Consider the following 20,557-nt stretch of genomic DNA (forward strand, 5'->3'; position numbering starts at 1 on the left):
GGAGCATGGAGTTTTGGTAGCTTTTGGTTGGAAACGCAGGGCGATGTTCAGAGTCTATTTACAGCTAAACGTGTGGAAGAATTGAATCTAACATGGGTTGTTAAATCCTGAGCGTGCCTGCTGGCAAGGTACTTGCAAGGTAGACGATTCTGTAGGTCTGCGTAGCACATCCGTCCCAGCTTTCAAGTTTGATTAACATGCACATAAAGCAATTGGGCCACCCGCCAGGGGGGGCCTTAGCATTGGTCCAATACGCCGGGCCACGCCGTCTGCAAAATGTGCCTCGCGCTGGAAACGTCGTGCCCACCGAGCCGGCTCCACAGCAGCAGCAACCACAGCAGCAACAGCCCGCTGTCCTCTTGGATGACACTCGCACGCAAGCGTTTATGAGCTGGGCGCGCGGACCGGCCAGCATCCGCTTCTCCGGAGTCCGACCTTCAACCTTTGGAGGCGTCCGCGGCTTAGCAGCTTCCTCAGACATTCCCGACGACGCGCTCGTGGTGGAGGTCCCTCGCCGGTCCGCGGTCGTGCTCGCGCCCAAGCAGCGCAATTCCTGCCCCGGGATGGTCACAGACGACTGGTGGAAATCCGCGCCCTGGTTCGCTAAAATGGCGGCAATGCTGCTCTGGCACAAACGCCAAGGCTCCCAGTCGCCGCTGGCGCCCTGGATAGCCCAGCTGCCGTCAGATACGGGCGTCCCCGTACTGTGGGACGAGCGACAGATTGCGGCCCTGCAGTATCCGTACCTGATCGCCCAGGTCCGTGGAAGTACTTAGAAAAACGGGTGTTTGAAAAGCTACCGAAGACGACCGCCGCAAACCCGCAGTAAAGCTTGAGGGATGGTGAAGGGTGCGGGAAGGACAGAAGCAGCGACGAGAGAAGGGGCGAGACTCACTGGGGTCCGTCGTCAAGCAGAGAGGGTTTGGGGCACCCGTCAGCGCGTGGTGGCTGTATGTATGTGTAGGTGTGTGTGTTTTTGATTTGAAAGCGGTGGGAGAGATGACGCGACGGCATGATGCTAATTTGTTTCTGGGTTCCGTCGGTACGTCGTCTGAAGGGGAGTTGGATCATGTTGAGAGTCTCCAATCGCCCTCGCGGCAGGTTAAGGAGCAGCAGCGCGAGTGGCAGCAGCTGTACGGCGACCTGGTCCGTTCAGGCACACCCGCGGGCGTGCAGGCGCCGTCCCGCGAGGACTTCTTCTGGGCTATGTCATGCGTGCGGAGCCGTACATTCAGCGGGCCATACATTGGGTCCACGCTTCAGGACAGGCTGCGTACGGCGGGTTTGGTAGCCGTGCTGGCGGCTGGCAATACCGTTCTGGGGTTGGCAGACCCGCAGAAGACTCTCAGCGCGGCGATTGCTGTACTTTTATTCAACGTGTTATACGAGCTCATCTTGTCACGGTCTCTCAAGCAATACGCTATTTGCCCGTTGATTGACTTGTTCAACCATAGCAGCGCCGTACAGGTACGTCGTACATACATGATGTGTGGCTACGTGCGATATGCCCGAAGGCATGTGCAGTAGTGTACGGGAACGGGGACTGGACTGCGGAGGGGATGGGGAAACCAGCCCCCGGAAAACGCATCAGCAACGAACTACCCAACCACCTTACAACCACCACCACAACCACCCCAATACCGTTACCCTTAACATGCACCCGCTGGCTCGTCAAGGCCCGGCCGGCCGGCCAGGTATTGTGCTTCATTTCTCCCACTGCTTAAATTGGCTTATGTCTGTGTTGATGGATTTAGATGGATGGATTTGGATGGATTTAGATGGATGGATGGACCCTTTGCCGGACCATATTCCCTCCTCATCTGTTATAACGGCCCACTAGGGGGGGATAGCAGCCAGAGAAACCTGAAATGTGTTGCAGGATAGCCTCCTCAACCCACCCGCACGGGTTTGTGTGGCTTTTTTATCGGCACCGATGTCGCTGTGGTGTCGAAGGAACGAGCTCGTTGCGCTCGTTTTTTTGAACGAGTGTCCGGGTTGCCTCAATACCGCTGAGATGGGGCACACAACGGGGCGGAAAACGTTTACATTTTTGGATGCCGTACGCTCCCGCCTGTCAGAGCGAAGTGGCGTACAACTATTTTGGCGACAGCTACAGTGTGGTGGCGAGCCGGGAGTTCAAGAAGGGCGAGCAGGTCGGTGTGTCTGGGGGCGGAGCCGAATTGCGTGAGAATTTGGGATTTATCGGTGCGTGGGACAGCGGAAAAACGTCTGGAAAGCCGCCTGGGACTTACTAATTATGGCCTCTTATGAGGTACGACGGACAGGCCGTACGCTCTGGGGATTTAGGACTTACTACCGTTCGATGCGGTCCACATCTGTCCAAAAACGGAGGAAAGGAACCGTGTCTTTGGAGGGAAAGGTGCCCTGATAACCCCCCGGCTGCATGATGCCGCGAAGAAGTGGAAAGAAGGAAAGAGGCTTGGCCGCTTGGCCGCCTACGCCCCCCAGGCGTCCTATTCGCAATAACCCAAAAGCGCTCCATTCGGCGCTGACCACGACGGCGTCATCCCGCCCCGTCAACCCGCCCCGCCCCGTGCCCCCACCTGCGGCAGGTGTTTATCTCTTACGGCGCACAATCCAACGACTCGCTGATGCAGTACTACGGCTTCGCGGAAGCCAATAACCCGCAGGACGTGTACGTCATGACGGACATGCTGCGCTGGCTGACTGCCGTACGGTCCGTGGGTCAGTCCCGACTGGACGCGCTCAAGGGGAGCCCTCTGGCAAACAGTCTCCAACAGGTGCGGTAGGCGTGTTCACGTTCATGTGGGTGCTGCGCAAGGTGCATAGTAACGTTACTTCGGGTTCAACCCTTTGTGGCCCTTACAAACTTCCTTAAGATGCCTCCAACCGTTGACCTTTACGTACATATATATATACATACATATATATGGGAGGGAAGCAGGCATACATATATACATATATACATAGATATATGTAATTAATACATACATACATATATACGCCTGCTTCCCTCCCATTCGGCAGCAGGCCCCTCCCCGGGTTTGCAGCTTTCTTTCGTCGCTCCGTTTTACCTCTGCGGTGGCCCCTCACACCTCTCACGCTCACTGTGTGTGTGTGGTCCTCGTCCCTGCTGCGAGAAGTTACGTGGCACCGTAACATGGACTTTCGTGAACGGTCCGTGGCCACCCCGGCTTCGACGGACCACCCCCCCCCCACACACACACACACCCCTGCGCAGACACTGTAACTGCAAACTGTTCTGATGACCCTCCCTCACTCCGTCACTAAAGAGGTTCTTTTAACATCTTCTAACTCCGGTTGTGGTTGTTGTTGTTGTTGTTGTTGTCGTTTCCTTTTTTTACCGGTTTCTCCCGAACTCCTCGACAGGTGGCTATCCAGCGCGCGGGCTTTCCCTCGGAAACCCTGCAGGCAGTTCGCTTCCTGCTAGCGGCTGACTCGGAGGCTGGGGCAGGTGAGGTGGATGTGTATGTACGGCACTCCGCGGGTCGGTCGAGGGATTTGGTGGAGACGCGGTGAAATGGCCCAATGTGCCAAGAGTGGTGTTGGGAACCTCAGTAATGATGTAATGTAATCCCATGTTGGCGGCATCCTCTCCTTTCCTCTCGGGCTTCACCGCCGCTGGCCCCCACGCGCTGCCCCCTGCCCCCTGCCCCCCGGTATAACCGGCATCTAGATGTCTCCTCCTTCTCCAAGTCCGGATCTCCCGACCAGGAGGCCCAACTGGCGGAGGTGGTGGCGGAGGTGGTGCGGAGGGAGCTGGGGCATCTGGGGAGCAGCCTGCAGGTGCGTGGCTTGTGTGCATGTGTGTGCGCGCGCGTGTATGTGTGTGTGTGTGTGTGCGTGGAAGGAACACAACGCAATAACACGTCATGACGCAGTACGGGTGTACGAATATGTACTTCGTGTTTATGTGTGTATATGTGTTGCACCTCGGTTGCGTAGTTACCCAGAGAGGTGTAACGAGCCAGCCCATACGAGCCAGATAGAGGCCCAAGAGACTAAGAGCCACAAACTAGATTAGATCAATCCCTGAGGATTTGTTGGGGAGGGAACATTGCTTCTGTGTGTGTGTGTATTTGCGTACGTGTACGTGATGAATGGATCCGCCACATGGGGCATGTGGAGATGTGCGTGTATGGAATATATATGTATGTAGTGCATGCGTGTGTATGTGTGTGCTTTACTGTTTGACAGTGAAGCAATGGCCGGGTCGTAGCAGCCCACAGGGGATCGAGGGTTTGCTTGGACTTGCGTGAGAGCATGTGTATACGGTGCATGTTGGAGAGGATCAGACATCACTTTCGCCAACATGCGTACCCGTAAGGGAGCAGCAGAGGTGGCAGCAGAGCAGCCGTCCGCCTACCGTGGCGACGGCGGCTGCAGCTGCAATCCTAGAACAGTTCCAAATGGCCTCATGGACGCTATCAAACTGGTGCAACTGCTACTGGTATTGATTTGGAGAGATGATCTGTCCATATTGATGCGCAGGAGGACTTGGCGCTGCTTAGCAGCACTGGCGCCAGCGCCGGCGGGCGGAAAGGCGGGACGGCAGCAGCGGCGGCGGTGGCGGCGGTGGCTTTCCGGGTTGAGAAGAAGCGCCTGCTGACTGCGGTATTGCAGGGCATGGGTGCATGATGTCTGTGTGCAGTGAGGAAGGGGCGGGTTAGGACGAAAATTGAGAGGTAGGTCCTCGATGCCATTGTTGGCGTGTAGTTGGTCTGTTTGTAAATCTGTCCGTTGCGGTCCGGCTCCATCCGGGAGCCACATCTGACACCCCATACGATTACCCGGGCCCCATATACACGGACCGTGGAGAGCTGTGGTAATGTGTCGGTGATGAATGTATGTATGTCGGACTCCAGGTTGCATAAAAGGGAGTATGGAGGGCACCGGCAGAGATTGGCCGCTCGGGTTCCCATGCTGCGCTCTAACGTGGGGGTAGAAAATAAGCGACGTATGTTTCAAGTGTGCAAGAGGGAAACGGATTGTGCTCATGTACATATATATTTGTATATGAACACAATCCTTTTCATATATGTTGCATGCGGGTATGGAAACAGGAGTAGATGTGTGGCACCACTATTCATTTGGCTGCATCCCATGTACAAGTTACAAGTTCCACACGCATGTACGGGGGTGGTCCGTAAAAGCCAGGGGAGCCATGAACGTTATGTTGGTATTGATGCGGGTACACGGGAGGCCATCATCATCATCCCTCGTTCGCTTCAGGGCGAAGCGCCTCAGCGCGACGTGCCTGGCCTCCCAGATGTCCGAGAGGTACCTGGCCAATGCCAGGGGTGGCGCCTCAGTCATAACGGTGCCCATGCTGCGTCCCCGTACTTAGCCCGTATGCTCTTGTAAGCGGGGCATTCAGCAAAAACATGCTGTTCGTTTTCAACCGCTCCACAGTCACAAAGGCTGCAAGTACGCGCGGTGCGCTCATGTCCACTAGGACAATAAACGCCTCAAAAACAGAATGATCATTTAAACTCTACAACTTTTACACGTGACTATATGGAGCTTACCGGGATCGATCCGGTGACCTCACGCATGCAAAGCGCGCGCTCTACCACTGAGCTAAAGCCCCTTCTTAAGCTATAGACAATTTGGGATTGGACAATATATAGGTGGCTCCGAGGCAGGCGCTGGCAAGCCAAGGTCCCTGGACGAGGCGCGGTCCCGTCGGTCCCGAGGGTGCCGTAGCCCCCGTCCCCAGCCATTCGGGGTGGCGTGCGTGCATGCGTTCGGGTGCGTTCGGTTGGACGAAAGATAGCTGGCTCCGGAGGCAGGCGCTGGCAAGCCAAGGTCCTTGGAGGGATTATCACATACACCTGTCCTTCGCGTGCTAACTCCAGCAACTGCAAGCAACTCTCCCTCCCATCCCTCCAGGGACCCTGGCTTGCCAGCGCCTGCCTCCGAAACCGGCTATTTCCCCAGTTGCTTGGAGTTAGCACGCGAAGGACAGGTGTATGTGATAAGTACACATGTGGCTGGACAAGAGGGTCCTTGTGGCCGGTGATCTGTGCGAAGAGGGGGCAGTCGCGTCGTGTAGCCGTTCGACGAGTCACACCGCGGGCTGTGAGGACGGATGGAGGCCGGGTGGGGAGTTTCGGATCCTCCCCCGCGCAGCAGGGAATGTGTAGTATCCTGGGCATATCACGGGATCTGCATCTCGCCGATCGGTACTTTTCTGGAGTCGTGATATAACGGAATGGGTGCTGAAACGACAGGAGGGGTGGGGTCCGTCTCGTGGTGTTCTCCCCCCTTCCCCATTTGGTTTCAGGAGAAGATTAGGATTAGAGAAACCGTCCACGAACGAGGAGGGTGGGTCCTACAAGGCAGCTAAATAAGGGCAGGTGCTCCACAAGCTCCAGGCAGGAGGTTTGTGGATTGCGATTGTTGTAGTACTCCCTGGGGCTGCGGGCCGCTATAGTTATGTGTCGCGGCTAAGCGGTTGATGTAGGATTAGCTGCTGAGGTCATGGTCACAATTTGTGTTTGTTACCGACGTACGAGAATCCGGTGTAAACTGCGACTCAGCAAAGCCTGCTGTGTCTTCAGGTATCATCGATTGCAGGTCGTTGGCTCTTGGCTGTCGATGCACAGACGCTCCTTTCCACTTTTAAGCCTCGACCCCTTTCACTGCACAGCGCCCACCACCACTGCCAAACCCTCCACCCGCCATCAAGACGCGTAATCAACGCGACACCCAATGTGATGTGCAATGCAACTTCTGTGCGTACGGTCCTGTACGCACATCATCTCAGCAGGCCCAGACACCCCAAACCACCATCATCGACAGCCCATCACCACAGAACGTGCCGCCACGCTCTTTCATCTATCGCAATCGCCATTTGGATTTTTTCTCCTGGATCTCGTCTGGATCTCCTGATTTCCTCCTCTTTGTGGACCCCCTCTCGAGGTCCTCAGCCCTTGTTCATGTCTGGAGACACCGCAACAGTCCAAAAGTGCAGCCGTTACAGTCAGCCACCCCTAGGTCATTCTGAGCCCGCTGGCAGATCCACACACCTGGCTGGAGCACGGATTATTCGGACCGCCCCGCAGGTCCGGGCCCGGCCGTGCAGCCGGTCGTGTTTGGCCCCAGCCTAGCAGGCCAGGAGTCAATCAGTGGGCCCTCGGGGGACTGCATGCGACCCACCAAAATCAACGCCTGCGGGTTGGGTTAGTATGTGTGGGTGTGGGGAGGGCCCCATGTACGCGAGTCGGCTGTCCCGCTCTCTACTTGTCCTTCTTGGTCTCCGACGCCTCCGCACCTCCAGCACCTCCAGCAGCAGCGGCAGCAGCAGCAGCGGCCGCTGCAGGTGCTGCCGCCGCCCCTGCTTGCCCTTCTTGCTTAATCCGCTGCAGCAAAGTGGTCATAGAGGGTTGCGACTTCAGCGGGCGGGCAGCGGGCGCCAGCAGATGGGTGGCAGCAGATAGTAGGCAGCGAGGAAAGCTGCATGGTTACATCAACTGCTAGTCGATGGTTCCAAGGGCAGCTGAGGGGAGTTTACGCCGTGGCCCTTTTGTATGAAGTTAGTAGCAAGGTCGGAAGCTATTATCGGTTTGTAAAAGGCTGCACGGCAAGTCTGGGAGAAATATGTGCATGCGCTCTCCAGGTATTTTGAGTTAGCTGCTTCCCTTATGGACGCACCTTCGCGGCGTATCCGTGCTCGACAAGCTTCGTAACGCAGAACATGGAGCCGATCATGCCGCCATTGAAAATTAAAGCAGAAAAGAACGGGTTGATGGCGATGAGCCGCTTGTAGTATTGTCCGAAGACGCTTCGGCTGAGACTGCTGGAGCCATCTTCATCTGTGCAGCGGAGGAAGATTGCAGTTGGAACGAAGCGGCTGGCGCTGTAAGCCAAAAAGGGAGAAGCGGTCCGCGGGTCACCATAACAGGCATATCCCTCTTTACCTCTGCTTCATATTTTATTATGCTGCATCGTATCCGCGTTTTACATTAGTACGGACTAAGGCTTTCATTCCTACACACTCGGGCATCGAAGACAGATGTGCTTACCCAAGAGAATTCGCATCCCAAAAATGCCTATCACGAAGGCTGAAAAGCATATGGGAAGTAAAATTGCCAATCCAGCTACAAGGATTGGCCTCAAGGGTGCCGTCAGCTGCTTCGGCTTGGGCGCCATCCTCGATGGACTACAGTATTATCGACACGCTACTTATAGGTAGCTAAAGAGGAAATATTAATTAGAAATTTGTTTCACCAACAGACGTGTAGTGATACACGATTACGGTAGCTTGCTTCTACTCCGTTCACAAAGCAGTTAATCTAGCTCTATCAGCAGTACGATCTGATTGTTAGTTCTTACAGCAGCAAAAAGCGCCTACGGAATAGCCGCAGTCATAGGGATTTCAGGGTAATGGCCGACCGTCTAGCTCCAACAAAGCGACATCAATATAGGCACAACGGACAAGTCGTTTATGAATGGGATCAGACGTACAGTGAAGTAAACATTTACACCAATGTTCCTCCTGGCGTCACCGGAAAGCAATTGTACGTCGACATAACCACGCAGCACCTGCGCTTTGGAATCAGGCCCAACCCGCCCTACATGGATGTGAGTTCTTGTCGTGACTGCCTTTCTCGCGTCAACCATGGGTCCTGGATCGCCGTGCCCTTGATGGGGGGAACGAATCCTGGAGGGAGAGGCGCCGGGCCGACGCTCCCGGAAACCCCATGCCGCGTAATTATTCGACTGTAAGGGCATGCTGTACGTTTCAAAAGCATTCAGCCTATTCACAATTCTAGCAATCCTGCTGCGCACGGGGCTATACTGTCCACGCCTTCCTATGCTTTTGAAGGCTTGCTCGGATAAGAAGTCAAACTTGCCAACAGCCACTCCTTAGCCTTCACATTCTATGCACATCCCGTCTCTTTGACCCCAATCGCTAATCAAATACGCCACCATCACTGCCACCACTGCCACCACCACCACCACCACCACCACCACCACCGCTGCCACCACTGCTACCCGGCGAGAGAGCAGAGCGACCTGGCGGCCCCCGTCAAGGTCTCCGAAAGCTTCTGGACTCTAGGTACGTGCTGCTGCGTGGGCGGTTGTATGGCCCCGAGTATCCGGTCCCCCGGGGGAATATGACCTCTGACGTGACCTGACGTGACCGTACCGGGTAGGGAGAGGGTACGCAAAGCAGCTGACCCATGGGTCAGCCCGGGGGCCCCGCTTCCATCCCCCCTGCCGTTCTCTGCGGCGTATCCTGAGGTTGGAGGTGATGGCCGGAGCACCCAGAGGTCAGGTGTCTTTCAGCGGGCCAGCGGCGCGCAAGAGGTTCTTGATAGAGAGCTGGAGAAGGAGGGAGCGAGAGAGATAAAGGGGTGTCTCCTTCGCTGTGTACTGTCTTCCAGGGCTGCTACCTGGACGACAACCGGCAACACCTCTCTTCCTTGTGGAGGACCCTGATGACGTCACCCCTGACGTGTCCCTTCCCTCCCCCGTCCCCACCCCGCCGCATCTGCTGCCACCATCCGCGCTATCCGGTAGAGGACGGTGTGCTGCACATCAACCTGACGAAGCTGGCGGAGGTAGAGACACTCGCGTCCGCTTTGACGTCTGGCGGATGTACCCGTATACACCTTCACCTTTCGCCCGCCCTTCCCTCCTAGCCACAGCCACAGGCAGCGACCGCTGCTGGCCGGGTTGGGCTCGCAGTGCGCCGCCACTCCATGCCTCGTGGGAAACATCGTATCGTTCGCACATGCCATGCTATCCCATGCCATACGTCATGTGTGATGTGTTATGTCAGTGATCGTGGACATCACCGTGCCTGCATGTTGCCTATATGTGGCATCAATTCGGCGGGGGTTGTGGGAAATACCGCTACAGCTGTTACCTTGAACCCTGCGCGTTGTTGACAGTATCTCACTTCCCTCTCTATAAACATACAGCTAGCTGACAATCGTAATGCGCATTGGTTTTCCTCGGGCTGTCCTGGGAGGGGGTTAAAGCTGCTGATGTTGTGTTTTTGTCGTTGTTTTTTTTGGCTGGTGCTGCAGCACCGGTGCAGCGGCGGCACTTGCTGCTTTGCAGCGGCAGCGACGCCGATTCAGTCCGCCCCCTTCATGCCCTCTCCTCCGACCTTCCCTCCCCCCTCCGCCCTACGTCTGGTACACTCTTGCCCTGGCAGCAGCTTCACTCGTTTGTGGTTCGTCTTTCCCCCTCCGCCCTCCCCTCTCCGCGGCAGGGTGAGGTGTGGGGCAGCGCCATTGCGGGACACTCCCTGGACCCGGTCACCCAGCAGGCTGATCAGCAGCGACTCCTGCTAGAGAGATTTCAAGTGGAGGTGGGGGATGAGGGAACTGGTTGAGAGCTGTGGAAAGTTCGGGAGAGGTGTAAATCAAAGAGGGACATTGGGGAGAGGTTTCTGAATGTGCACCACCACATCCCCCTTGTTTGTTCCTTGCCTTGGCATGTGTGTGTATATAAGTCCGCTTCCCCTGCTCCGTATTTTAATTAAGTCGAATCTCCGTTTGCCTTCCGTTCTCCTCGCGCGACTCATATCCCGCACCCGCAGACACCTCGTACACACACACCTGCACACGCATCTGTTCCCTAGCTGACGTGTAACTGCTCCCCCTCCTCCACCACAATGTCACCTTTCCCATGTTGATAGGTGCTTCTCTTTAAACTTCACTCTTCTAATTTTTCAGTAACCCCTTCCCCTCCCTTGTGCAGCACCCGGGGTTCGATTTCTCCCAGGCCACATTCAACGGCCAGGTGCCCAACCCGCGCACCTTCATGCGGGACTTGGAGTCAGCTCCCCACCCCGAGGACGAAAATGACATGTAGCAGCTCAACACGGCAGAGGACATGTATGTGGTTGGCTTTTCCTCACACAGGCGACCCGGAAGCACAACGTTTTGGGAGGAAGCAGGAAAACAAGGCATAAACATTTCGGTTCAGCACGGAAACGCGCCAAGGCTGTGCGGGGGGGAAAACGTATGGAGGACTCTGGCCTGGCTGGGAGTAGTGAGAAGTCAAGGAAAGCCTGAAAGGAGGGAGGGACGATGATGGGTAGAGCCAGGCGGCCAGTCGTGGATGACGTGGAAGAAGTGTGACATACGGCTAGGTGGCGCCGGTGTCGGGTTCGGGGGCAGCGAGGGAAAGGGGCGCAACTTTCTTTCCCTCCGGTGGCTGGAGTCTGCTGGTGGTGATGGCGTGTAACCGGATACACGATATATTGGTGCTACACAACTGCGGGAGGTCACCACTGTTGTGCCAGCGGAAAAAACCCATTGGCATGGGAATTCTTTGACACCAAATTGCATAGCACCAAAATATGCTGTACACCGTCAACACGCGGCACATCAAGGCCAGCCAGCCCGCTACCTCTTGAGGGGCTCATAAAGCACGTATTGTTTTGCAGTACGGGGGGTTAAGTAATGTCGGTGTTTATGATGTTCTTTTACGCTCGCGCATTGGTGCTTTGCTCGCTAACAGCAGGGCGGATGGCCCCCGGAGCGTTACCAAGACTTGTACCACAGCTGCAATTAACTTGTCCTGGTCCTAACCAAAATTGCACGGCACCAAAAACACGTGGCAGTACGATAAACGATTTTTTCTGTGACTCGTAAGTGCAGACGTCGTTGAATCTTGCAGAGGGAGATTGCTGAAGGGCTATCATCGGAGATGGTGTGGGGAGATGGCTATGGCGAAATTGTTTGCCGTAGCCATCTTCCCACATCCGATTGTGATGTCAAGGGTATTTGCAAGCGGCGACAGTGCGCCGAGAAACATATGGGGGATGCGCACGGCTGATCTGCATACTGCAACTCACGGGACAGATAGATACCGTTGCTATAGCAGTTTATTGCATTCTCATGAACTTCATAAATAGTCTTAGTTTCCCGTTGGGGAGTGAGCTCCATTACTAATATGAGTTTGGGGTTTTAGGGTTTTATAACCCTAAAACCCTAGAATCCAAATCCCTAAGAACAAAAGAAACAAGGGAACGGGCTAATGACTTGTGTTCCATCTGTTTCATTGCCGGTCAATCTTGCTCCTGTCTGTAAGATGCTGGTGTCGGATTAGCTCGTCAACGCAAGCGCAGCCATCATCGCAGCTAGAGTGAAGTACATTACCAGTGCAACTGTGCAGTGCATGTACGGCGGCAAAATTCGGGTGGTCATACGTAACTGTGCTAGAGCGGCAGCTTCATTGGGTCATGCCATCCGTGTGGTTGCGGGACTTGCAAACTGCCGATGTATCGAAACGCTCAACAGCAGGGGCCAACCAAACGGATTGGCAACGCGAACGACGGTTTACAACACGAACAAACGTGGTAACCACACAACAGCTGTGACCTCATGTGTCTTGCCGACAGATTGGCTATAGGCTTGCAAACTGTAATGTTTTGGAGTTGGTTAACGACGTATCGGACTAGCCTTATCGTGTATAAGTACATGTCGGAACTTCAACAAAAAACCGTCAACCTCCATGCTTACGCCTTAGCAACTTGGCGACTCGCAATTAGTAGTCCGCAAGGTCACAAATGCCGGCGGTGCACGCCTTCCGCTGCCTAGCTGCGGAACCACTCCACATGCAGGCTCCGGAACCTGCAGAGCCGCAGTAACAGACTTCCCCCTCCAACCCCCATGCACTGGGGGTGCTCCACTTCCTCTACGTTTGTCAGATCCAAAGCGGCTCCCCTGGCATAAATTCGGCTGCAGCTGTATGCTACTGTATGCTCAATTGACTGTGACTGCGACCACTGGTCACCATCTAAATCTCAACATGACGCCAAGATTCTTCAAGATGCTGCTGTGGCCTGCGCGGGCTCAGTCACTGGGTTTCCTGGCTTCTTTAAGCTGTCTGCACGACGACTGGTCGGCTTGGTTGCCGGTCCCCGCTTTAACACCGAATCCTGCCCTGACTGCCCTGCATAATGTACGTGTTAAGACCAGCAAAGCGCCGCGGACCCTCCCGGGTCCTATTACTGCTGTCACCATTCTCTGGTGTATGAGTGTCGGTCATTCCCAACAGCACGTACGCCACTTCAGGCGGTTCCCAAGTCGCTCCCATTTGGATGGGTCGACGTTGCCAGAGTAGCTAAAGTGTGCTCATACTCACATGTGATGTAATGAGGCAAGTAGTCCGTGAGGGCTACCGCTTAACGAGGCCAAGCAAAGCAAGGTGTGGTCATAATATTGATGGCTGGGAACAGTGCATGCGCCTCCGCTCCTTGCCGCGCCGGTAACTCTACCCCACCAGGCTGCGGCCGCAGGAAGGGCAAAACGCGAAGTCAGGTTGTACATGGCGGCCGCACCCGGGGCAGCTAGCTGACTGTCGTGATGGAAGCTGGGGCAGCCGTGGCGAGGGTGGAGGCGGCAGCTGGGTCTGGTCCTCGAATGACGTCCAGCCGCAGGTGCCGCAGGTAATGAAGGCAGTTCCTTTGCTAATCGTCCAGACAGGAAGGAAAAATATACTGAGAACGTTGTCCACACGCTCCTCGCGAAGCACCTGAGACCCGCAGTTGATGCAGCGCTGCGCGAGTGTGCGAAGGACTACAGTTTTCTGTGACACACCGCCAACAAAAAAGAAAAACATCTAGTTCTCACAAGCGCTGTCTGATTGAGATACACCTCTGGGACGATTGATGGTTATTTCTTGTATGTCGGAAAGCTGTCGCGTGTTGTACCCTTCCCAGGAAACACGTCAGAGAATAAAATAATGCTATTGAGGATGAAAAACACTTCTTGGTAGAATGTCCGGCGATTATGTCTGCGCGTCAGAAGCTCTGGAACCTCGGTGTGCCCGTCAATGCGAACATCCGTGATATCATGCAAGTGGATGATCAGCGTGGTCTTGCAAAGGCAATTTTTGAGATGTTTCGCTCCCGGCATGAGCACCTAACTACCTAACTTTCTCGGCGGTAACAGGCAATTGTGTTTCAGAGTCAAATTGACGCTGTTCTCTCTCATAACACCCGTTTTCATCTTGCGTAAAACTTTCCTTTTTGTTGTTTGTTTTGTGTGCTTCGCTTACTTTTTCTCGTTTTTCTTTTCCCTATCGACGGCGCTGTCAAAGCGGTTCATGAGCCTCCGGGTTCGTTTGGGCCGTACGAGCTCGCTGAAGCTTGTAACATCCATCCATCCATCCATCCATAAAATAATGAGGTCTGATTGATAAAGGTTATAATCCCTGCGAGCCTGCTTTCAGAAGCTGCCGTGCGATGTCGATTCAACGGCACTTCCACTCTCTTCGTGGCACATGGGGCTGTACAGACTGGACGAGAATCATTATCGACGGTTATGCCTGCGACGAAGCATTATATTATCATGTTCCTTTAATAGCGTTTGGGAAGAATTATTTTGATTACGTTGCAGTCACGGAGCATCCCTGAACACTAGAAATGGCTGTGTTGACGGATCGTGTACACTGCAATTTGGTAGAGCACCGCTCAAAAGCTCTTTTTTGCAGATTTTCACGCTTCGCCTGCAGAAGTCGGCGCAGCGGTCCGGTCGTGTGCGCAGCAGTGCTACCTGAGCAACCGGCAATCTCGCTGGAGAGGCCGGACCCGTTGTTTAGTATTCCAATTCCACAGCATGGAATTCAGACGGATGCAACAAAGCTAGTCGGGAACACACCCATGGTATGAGCAAATGCATGCACTGCATTCCTGACCTGCCGACGGCGACGTCTTCTGAGACTAGTGTCTACTCCTATCTAGGTATTTCTGAATTCAGTGACAAAGGGATGTCTCGGTCGCATCGCCGCGAAGCTTGAAAGTTTCGAGCCATGCTGCAGGTATGTTATCCTGAACGGACATTCAGGTTCCCATCGCGCATGATTGATCATCGCCTGATTGAGTATTGTTTGCAGTCAGCTGTATTACTATGACCTCTTATGAACCATTTGTCGCGCTGCAGCGTCAAGGACCGGATTGCGCTGAGCATGATCGACCGCGCTGAGCTCCAAGGGGAAATCAAGCCTGGTCGAACTATCCTTGTGCGTGAGCGCGTGGGCCAGAGTGCCGCAGGCAGGGTTAAGGATTTTTTTTATGTAGTATGGTAGACGTTTTCCTTCTGCTCAAAACCTTTCCTTGGGTCGCCTGGCACAGTACCTCATAGATTGATCTGACGGTTTCCCTGTTACGCGCCTTTCAGCCGTGTATCATTGATTTTCTCTCCACCATATTTTGCACCATTTGTGCCTCCCCTCTTCCCGCATGGCACTGCAAAACGATCGAACCGCAACCCGCCCAGAGGTCCAACCCTTCCATCGGCCCATCGACCCATTCACCGACCACCTGCGGCCGCGGTTCCTCGGCACGCCCTCCTGTCGCCCTCATCTCCACCAGGTTGAACCCACGAGCGGTAACACGGGCGTCGCCCTGGCCTACGTCGCAGCAGCCAAGGGCTACAAGCTGATTCTGACCATGCCGGAAACCATGAGCATCGAGCGGCGGGTGCTGCTGCGGGCCTTTGGCGCGACGCTCATTCTTACCCCTGGCCGGCTGGTGCGGGGCTGCGTTTGGGCTGGTGGCTTGGGGTGGTTCCAGCTGCGGTCCTGTGTCTAAGGACGGAATACTTGCTTGGGGGACTGGAGGGAGGCAACCCTAAGCAATCTTGTTGACTTCTTGCAAATAATAGATGGGTAAAAAAGAGTAATTAATGAGTTTCATCAGTGGGCATCATGAGTGGGCATCATCGTGCACATCAGGACGGGCACAAGAAGATCGGGGGAACTGGGCAGGCGTGAGCGCCTGGCTTCAAAGGAGGAGTTCGAGGACTGGCTGGAGCAGGTTGACATGGTGCGCAGCAAATTAGTAGGACAGGACAAGAAGGTTTCGGGTTGGCTCGGGGAGGCCGGGGAAGGCCGGGGAGGCCACGAAGCAAGTCATGTCAGTACGGGACCGCACCCAGATGCAATCCCGGACATTACCCGACCCTGGCGACCCCCCAACCATACGAACACACGCCCCACCTACATTGTATATACATATATGCACATATATGCACATATATGCACATATATACACACACATGCACGCACGCAGTTGCCGGCCACCTGCAGTCCGGTGACCACCCTCAACCGGAACCACCGCGGCTCTCCTGCTCGCCGGTCGCCGCTTCCCTGCGATGGTCCACGTCCTGGGGGGCGCTGCGGCAGTGACGTGGCGGACGTGATGGACATCATCATTGACTGTGGCATCCGCCCCGGCATTGGCACTACCTCGCCACGCCGCTGCTGTCGTGCTTTCTGCCGTGATGAATCCAGGGCATGACTGGCGCCATCCGCAAGGCGGAGCAGCTTGTGCAGTCTACCCCCAACGCCTTCATGCTGCAGCAGTTCGACAACCCCGCCAACCCCGAAGTACATTACCGCACCACGGGCCCTGAGATTTGGAGGGACACGGCGGGCCGGGTCGATATCTTCGTGGCGGGAGTGGGCACCGGCGGAACTATCTCGGGTAGGGAGAAGTGTAAGACCTGTTCATGATCCTACTTTCCCGCCGATCCGATCCCCATATGAGATCTCGGAGGCCCCGTGCACCGTCTTCCGCTCCATGCCCTCCCCTACACACATGCGATGCGCCAACAGCAGCCCTCTCTCGTGACATCCTTGACTGATCACTTCCCTTTCCGCAACTTTTCCTTTTCCACTCCGTTGCCCACTCGCTCTCGTCTCAAGCGATGGTGTGCGCGTACTACTCGGCCTGCAGGTGTAGGCCAGTACCTCAAGGAGCACAAGCCCGGAGTCCAGCTGGTGGCGGTGGAGCCTGCTGAGTCCCCGGTCATCAGCGGAGGCGCACCCGGCTACCACCAGATTCAGGGCATTGGTGCGGGCTTTGTGCCCAGGAACCTTCGGGTTGACCTTCTTGACGAGGTGGGAAAGGAAGCGGGGCCTTTCGGGCGAGGACCTGAGCAGGACCTTGGGAAACGCAGACGCGACAAGGCAAAAGCGTAGAGACATGTACTTTCAGAATACTTGAGACTTGGAGGAATACTGCAGGTTCATTCCTTTAATCTGTCACGTGCTTGCGCGCCGTCTTACTCCACTCAGGTCCTTAAGGTGAACAGCAATGAGGCGGTTGAGATGGCCCGACGGTTGGCAGTTGAGGAGGGGCTGCTGTGCGGCATCTCCTCCGGTGGGTTGGATGGGCGGGTGCATGGGCAGGTCCGGGGCCGAGGGCGCACCAGAGAGCCTGGTGTTGAGATTGGAATTGGAGTTGGGACGTTGGTAAAAGCCCGGGGCCTGCTGGGGCTCCCAACTAAGCGGGCGCCTTTCTGCGACGGGGCATATATACCCTTCTAGAGCTCGCAGGTAAAACTCGGAGGCATTGCCTTGCAACCGTCCAGCGTCCCTGGCTCTTTGCTTCCTGGCTGGCTTGCCGGTGTGTGTGGCGCCATTCAGGTGCCGCCGTGTGCGCCGCCATCCGCCTGGCTAAGAGAGTGGAGAACCGCGACAAGCTGATTGTGACGGTGCTACCAAGCTTTGGAGAGCGATATCTGTCCACAGGTGGGCGATACCACCCTTCGCCGGGTAGTTGTGGCGGTGTGGTAATGTGGCAGGGGGGAAGAAAGAGGTGAGGTGAGGACGCAGTTTGGGGTTGTGAGGCAGGTGGACCAGCCCAGAGGTACGGGGCCCAGGTCGGTATGTTGGGCAGGCGGGCCACTGCCAATGGTGTGTCATTAGGGTGCGGGCCGCACCAGGAGGGAGATGCTTTCCAACCTCGGGACACCTCCTTGTTGGGCCTTTACGGGCTCCGTTTGCAACGATAGGCTCGGCTTGCGGAACCCTCGTCGCCGCGTAGGCCACCAACCCGTACGGACCCGTGCTCATTTTTCCTTGGCCGGGGCATTCGCATTTTGGCTTCCGTTCTGTCCTCGTCGTGGTGGTGGTGGGTCGATGAGACCCTACGTGACCCGCTACCCGCTTCTCCTCGTCGCTTCCCCGCCAGTGCTGTTTAATTCGTTGTGGTCCCACGACGCGGAGGAGGAGGGGACTATGCCGGACAGCTGGCGAATGGCATCGGGGGCAGAGCGGCCGGCTACCAAGGAGCCGCGGCTGTGAAGCGGCCGGTGTGGGGACCTCGACAAGACGGTAAAAGTGAGGCAAGAGGACGAACACTTAGACCGGTGAACAAGAGGTAAAGATGCGGTAGAGGGAAAGTGGGACAGGTCCTAATGAGTCGGGCCAGGGAACGCTGGGGAGGGGCGGTGTGCGACGGCGGGGTCGGGAAATGAGCACTGGAACTGTTCTACATACATACATGCATGCATAAAGATTTTGAGTGTATACTAGCCGTGTAAGGGTTAGGGATAAGGCCGACGTCTCCAGTGTACGCAGACGCAAAGTGCCAGGGTTTAAATGGGCGCCAAGTGGGCGCTCTCGCTGGTTAAAAGTAAACTGCATTAAAGATAAGGGAGACTGGTTAAAGGGCAATGCAGTGAATGAGCGAGAGTGTCCGCGCTTTTTCATTTCAAATGCGCCGGGGCCCAAGCATACGATGTTTTGGCGGTGGCTCGGTCGTGAGGACTCTGTTTAGGCGATGTCGGACATGACGCCTTGGACGTGCTCTTTCACACGATTTTTTACATGCTCCGGAAAGAAAAGAGGGTGTGAGTTTTGCCTGCTCTACCTGATTAAGGCGCAGGATGTGGATGCGACAGGCAAAGCATGTCGGCAAACTGGGCGAGGATCTGATGTGAAACAGAACGCGGTATTGTGTGTAACGTGTACTATTGAGCGTAGACACTGGCAGGAAGGAACAGACTGTTAAAGAGTACAGAAATGCACGGCGAGTGTGCCCTGCAAGGGATCATTATGTTGCTGTTGACGCGCCTTCCTGGGACACGCACCATGCTGTCAAGGAGGGCTTAGGGTTTTGTCGATAGTGGCACCGCCATGGATGAGCGGATAAGGATTGCAGACGGGAAACCTCGTTGCCTATATTTGTTGACTTGCCAAAGGATTGAAGTTGGCTGTAAATGGCTATCCATTTCTTAGGTTGGATCCCTGTTACCTTGGGATGGCCATGCATGGATACGTGCCCTAGGTTTGACAAGCTCAACTGTCCGCCACATGCCCTTCATGTTAATTGTCACTTTGAACGAGAAGTAAAACTGAACCCGGCAAGATCTCAAACCGCTGGTAGGATAGGGTGTGGGCCTGGTGAGCAACTGAAAGCGTGGGAGATCGATTTCGTCACATCAGCCTTTGATGACTGGTCACGCTGTCACGTGGGGCAGCGCAAAGAACTTAACTTTCACGTACCACGCTGAGTCGCGCAAGCAACACTCAAGATTCATCGTCTACATGTGCAATGATGACTGTCTGATTGCTTTACAGCCCATTGGCCTCGCGATCGTAGGGCGCAGCCGACATTTGTTATTGTCATTCTTTCAGCTTGGCATGCAATCCAGGCTGTAGGGACCTTGGGCCGCCCCAATAAAGCACCTTGCCTGGTTTTGCAACATGTTTATGCTGGTGGGATTTTATTTAGTACAAATACCTTTGCATTGCTTACATTTTCATCGCATATTTCTGTATGGTAGCGCACAGCGCATTTTTTGCATGGGCATGCACGTTGATCGATCGTCAGGTAAGGTGGTTGGCCAAGGTTACAATCCTCTTATATCTCGTTTATACGATAACCAATTCACACTGGCATATACGGCTTATACGTCTCCTTTTGTCTGTGCCTTTTGGAAGGCAGGACTACCAAAACTAATGCAGGAAAAGACTTGACGAAGCTTGATTCTAAGAATCCCTGAACTGGCTTCTTCCTGTCAAGGCGTGCAGGAAACCCAGAGGCCTGCACGACAAACACATGCGCACACCTCTCTGCAGCCACACAACACATAGTTGCATCATGAATAGCGGTGTCCAACCGACATGCCTGCCATTGGACCATGTGAGGTCATACATGCAAATCACATACATGACAATGCAAAACACGAGTGCGCCATCAAACGACCTTTCTGTTGATTAGCCACGCTCACACAATCCCCAGGCGTGCCATGGCCCTCGCCGTCGTGCGAACGAAGCCTGCACGTACGCCGAAATTAAGCAGAGAGTATCTGTACTACCAACTACGCATCTCACGACGCCATTATGTGGGAATCAGCCGGATCGGAACACATACAGGGCCATACACGGTATCTGTACAAATCACGAGGTTTTCATCTGGGTCACCCCGTGCTTATCGGTCCCGGCGACACCAATAATGCCACCATGTTACTCCTGCGTTGTCTTCTTCAGTTGAAAACTCCATTTCCGCCGTAATTGCGCGCCTTGCTGGCCTGCATGTTCGTGAAGTTCTGGGCAATCTGCTGTCGGTAGACATCTGTGTCAAATGTTGACCCAGTTGGCTGCAAGGGTAGGAACGACCGGGAGGTCAAAGGCAGGTAAAAACGGTTAGGAGTATTTTCCACGTGAACAGAACAGCCGTTGCGACCACTATCTGAAATATGAGACAGGAAAAAATGTTGGCATCTATTCTCTTGTTGATATGCTGTAGCATCAATCAAACTGGTAGCATACGCGAAAGGTAAGAGCTTGACTT

The 20,557-nt window shown here is 55.0% G+C and overlaps 5 protein-coding genes across 5 annotated transcripts; 3 read left to right on the top strand and 2 right to left on the bottom strand.

Moving 5' to 3' along the window:
- Positions 1-76: 76 nt before the first annotated feature.
- Positions 77-5,380, top strand: VOLCADRAFT_104004 (uncharacterized protein). Its single transcript, XM_002948626.1, has 7 exons — positions 77-758; positions 1,102-1,467; positions 2,079-2,153; positions 2,574-2,762; positions 3,373-3,457; positions 3,680-3,789; positions 4,495-5,380. Exons 1-7 carry the CDS (start codon positions 198-200, stop codon positions 4,639-4,641), a joined length of 1,533 nt encoding a protein of 510 aa, XP_002948672.1. The 5' UTR covers positions 77-197; the 3' UTR covers positions 4,642-5,380.
- Positions 5,381-7,126: 1,746 nt separating this feature from the next.
- Positions 7,127-8,260, bottom strand: VOLCADRAFT_104005 (uncharacterized protein; the record flags this gene model as incomplete). The annotated part of the gene is made up of 4 exons (XM_002948743.1): positions 8,031-8,260; positions 7,660-7,820; positions 7,280-7,397; positions 7,127-7,176 (listed from the first exon to the last, which is right to left on the bottom strand). The coding sequence occupies exons 1-4, from the start codon at positions 8,155-8,157 to the stop codon at positions 7,127-7,129; spliced, it is 456 nt and encodes a 151-aa protein (XP_002948789.1). The 5' UTR covers positions 8,158-8,260.
- Positions 8,261-8,391: 131 nt separating this feature from the next.
- On the top strand, positions 8,392-11,341 carry VOLCADRAFT_73880 (uncharacterized protein; the record flags this gene model as incomplete). Its single annotated transcript, XM_002948627.1, has 5 exons — positions 8,392-8,589; positions 9,019-9,067; positions 9,532-9,572; positions 10,232-10,330; positions 10,723-11,341. 5 exons carry the CDS (start codon positions 8,392-8,394, stop codon positions 10,834-10,836), a joined length of 501 nt encoding a protein of 166 aa, XP_002948673.1. The 3' UTR covers positions 10,837-11,341.
- Positions 11,342-13,245: 1,904 nt separating this feature from the next.
- VOLCADRAFT_58546 (uncharacterized protein) lies at positions 13,246-13,593 on the bottom strand (the record flags this gene model as incomplete). Its single annotated transcript, XM_002948744.1, has 1 exon — positions 13,246-13,593. One exon carries the CDS (start codon positions 13,591-13,593, stop codon positions 13,246-13,248), a length of 348 nt encoding a protein of 115 aa, XP_002948790.1.
- Positions 13,594-14,398: 805 nt separating this feature from the next.
- Positions 14,399-17,579, top strand: VOLCADRAFT_58530 (uncharacterized protein; the record flags this gene model as incomplete). The annotated part of the gene is made up of 8 exons (XM_002948628.1): positions 14,399-14,638; positions 14,717-14,793; positions 14,916-14,994; positions 15,347-15,505; positions 16,267-16,459; positions 16,712-16,875; positions 17,053-17,137; positions 17,404-17,579. 8 exons carry the CDS (start codon positions 14,399-14,401, stop codon positions 17,577-17,579), a joined length of 1,173 nt encoding a protein of 390 aa, XP_002948674.1.
- Between the last annotated feature and the right edge of the window lie 2,978 nt (positions 17,580-20,557).

Source organism: Volvox carteri (genome assembly GCF_000143455.1).
Source record: "Volvox carteri f. nagariensis unplaced genomic scaffold VOLCAscaffold_11, whole genome shotgun sequence".
Taxonomy (NCBI): Eukaryota; Viridiplantae; Chlorophyta; class Chlorophyceae; order Chlamydomonadales; family Volvocaceae; genus Volvox; species Volvox carteri.

What these genes read in the sequence shown, in the direction of transcription:
- VOLCADRAFT_104004 (XM_002948626.1), top strand. Translation starts at nt 198, where the DNA reads ATGCACATAAAGCAATTGGGCCACCCGCCAGGGGGGGCCTTAGCATTG. An exon ending in ATCCGTACCTGATCGCCCAG is followed by an intron (nt 759 to 1,101) that starts GTCCGTGGAAGT and finishes CCCTCGCGGCAG; the next exon opens with GTTAAGGAGCAGCAGCGCGA. An exon ending in TGACTCGGAGGCTGGGGCAG is followed by an intron (nt 3,458 to 3,679) that starts GTGAGGTGGATG and finishes ACCGGCATCTAG; the next exon opens with ATGTCTCCTCCTTCTCCAAG.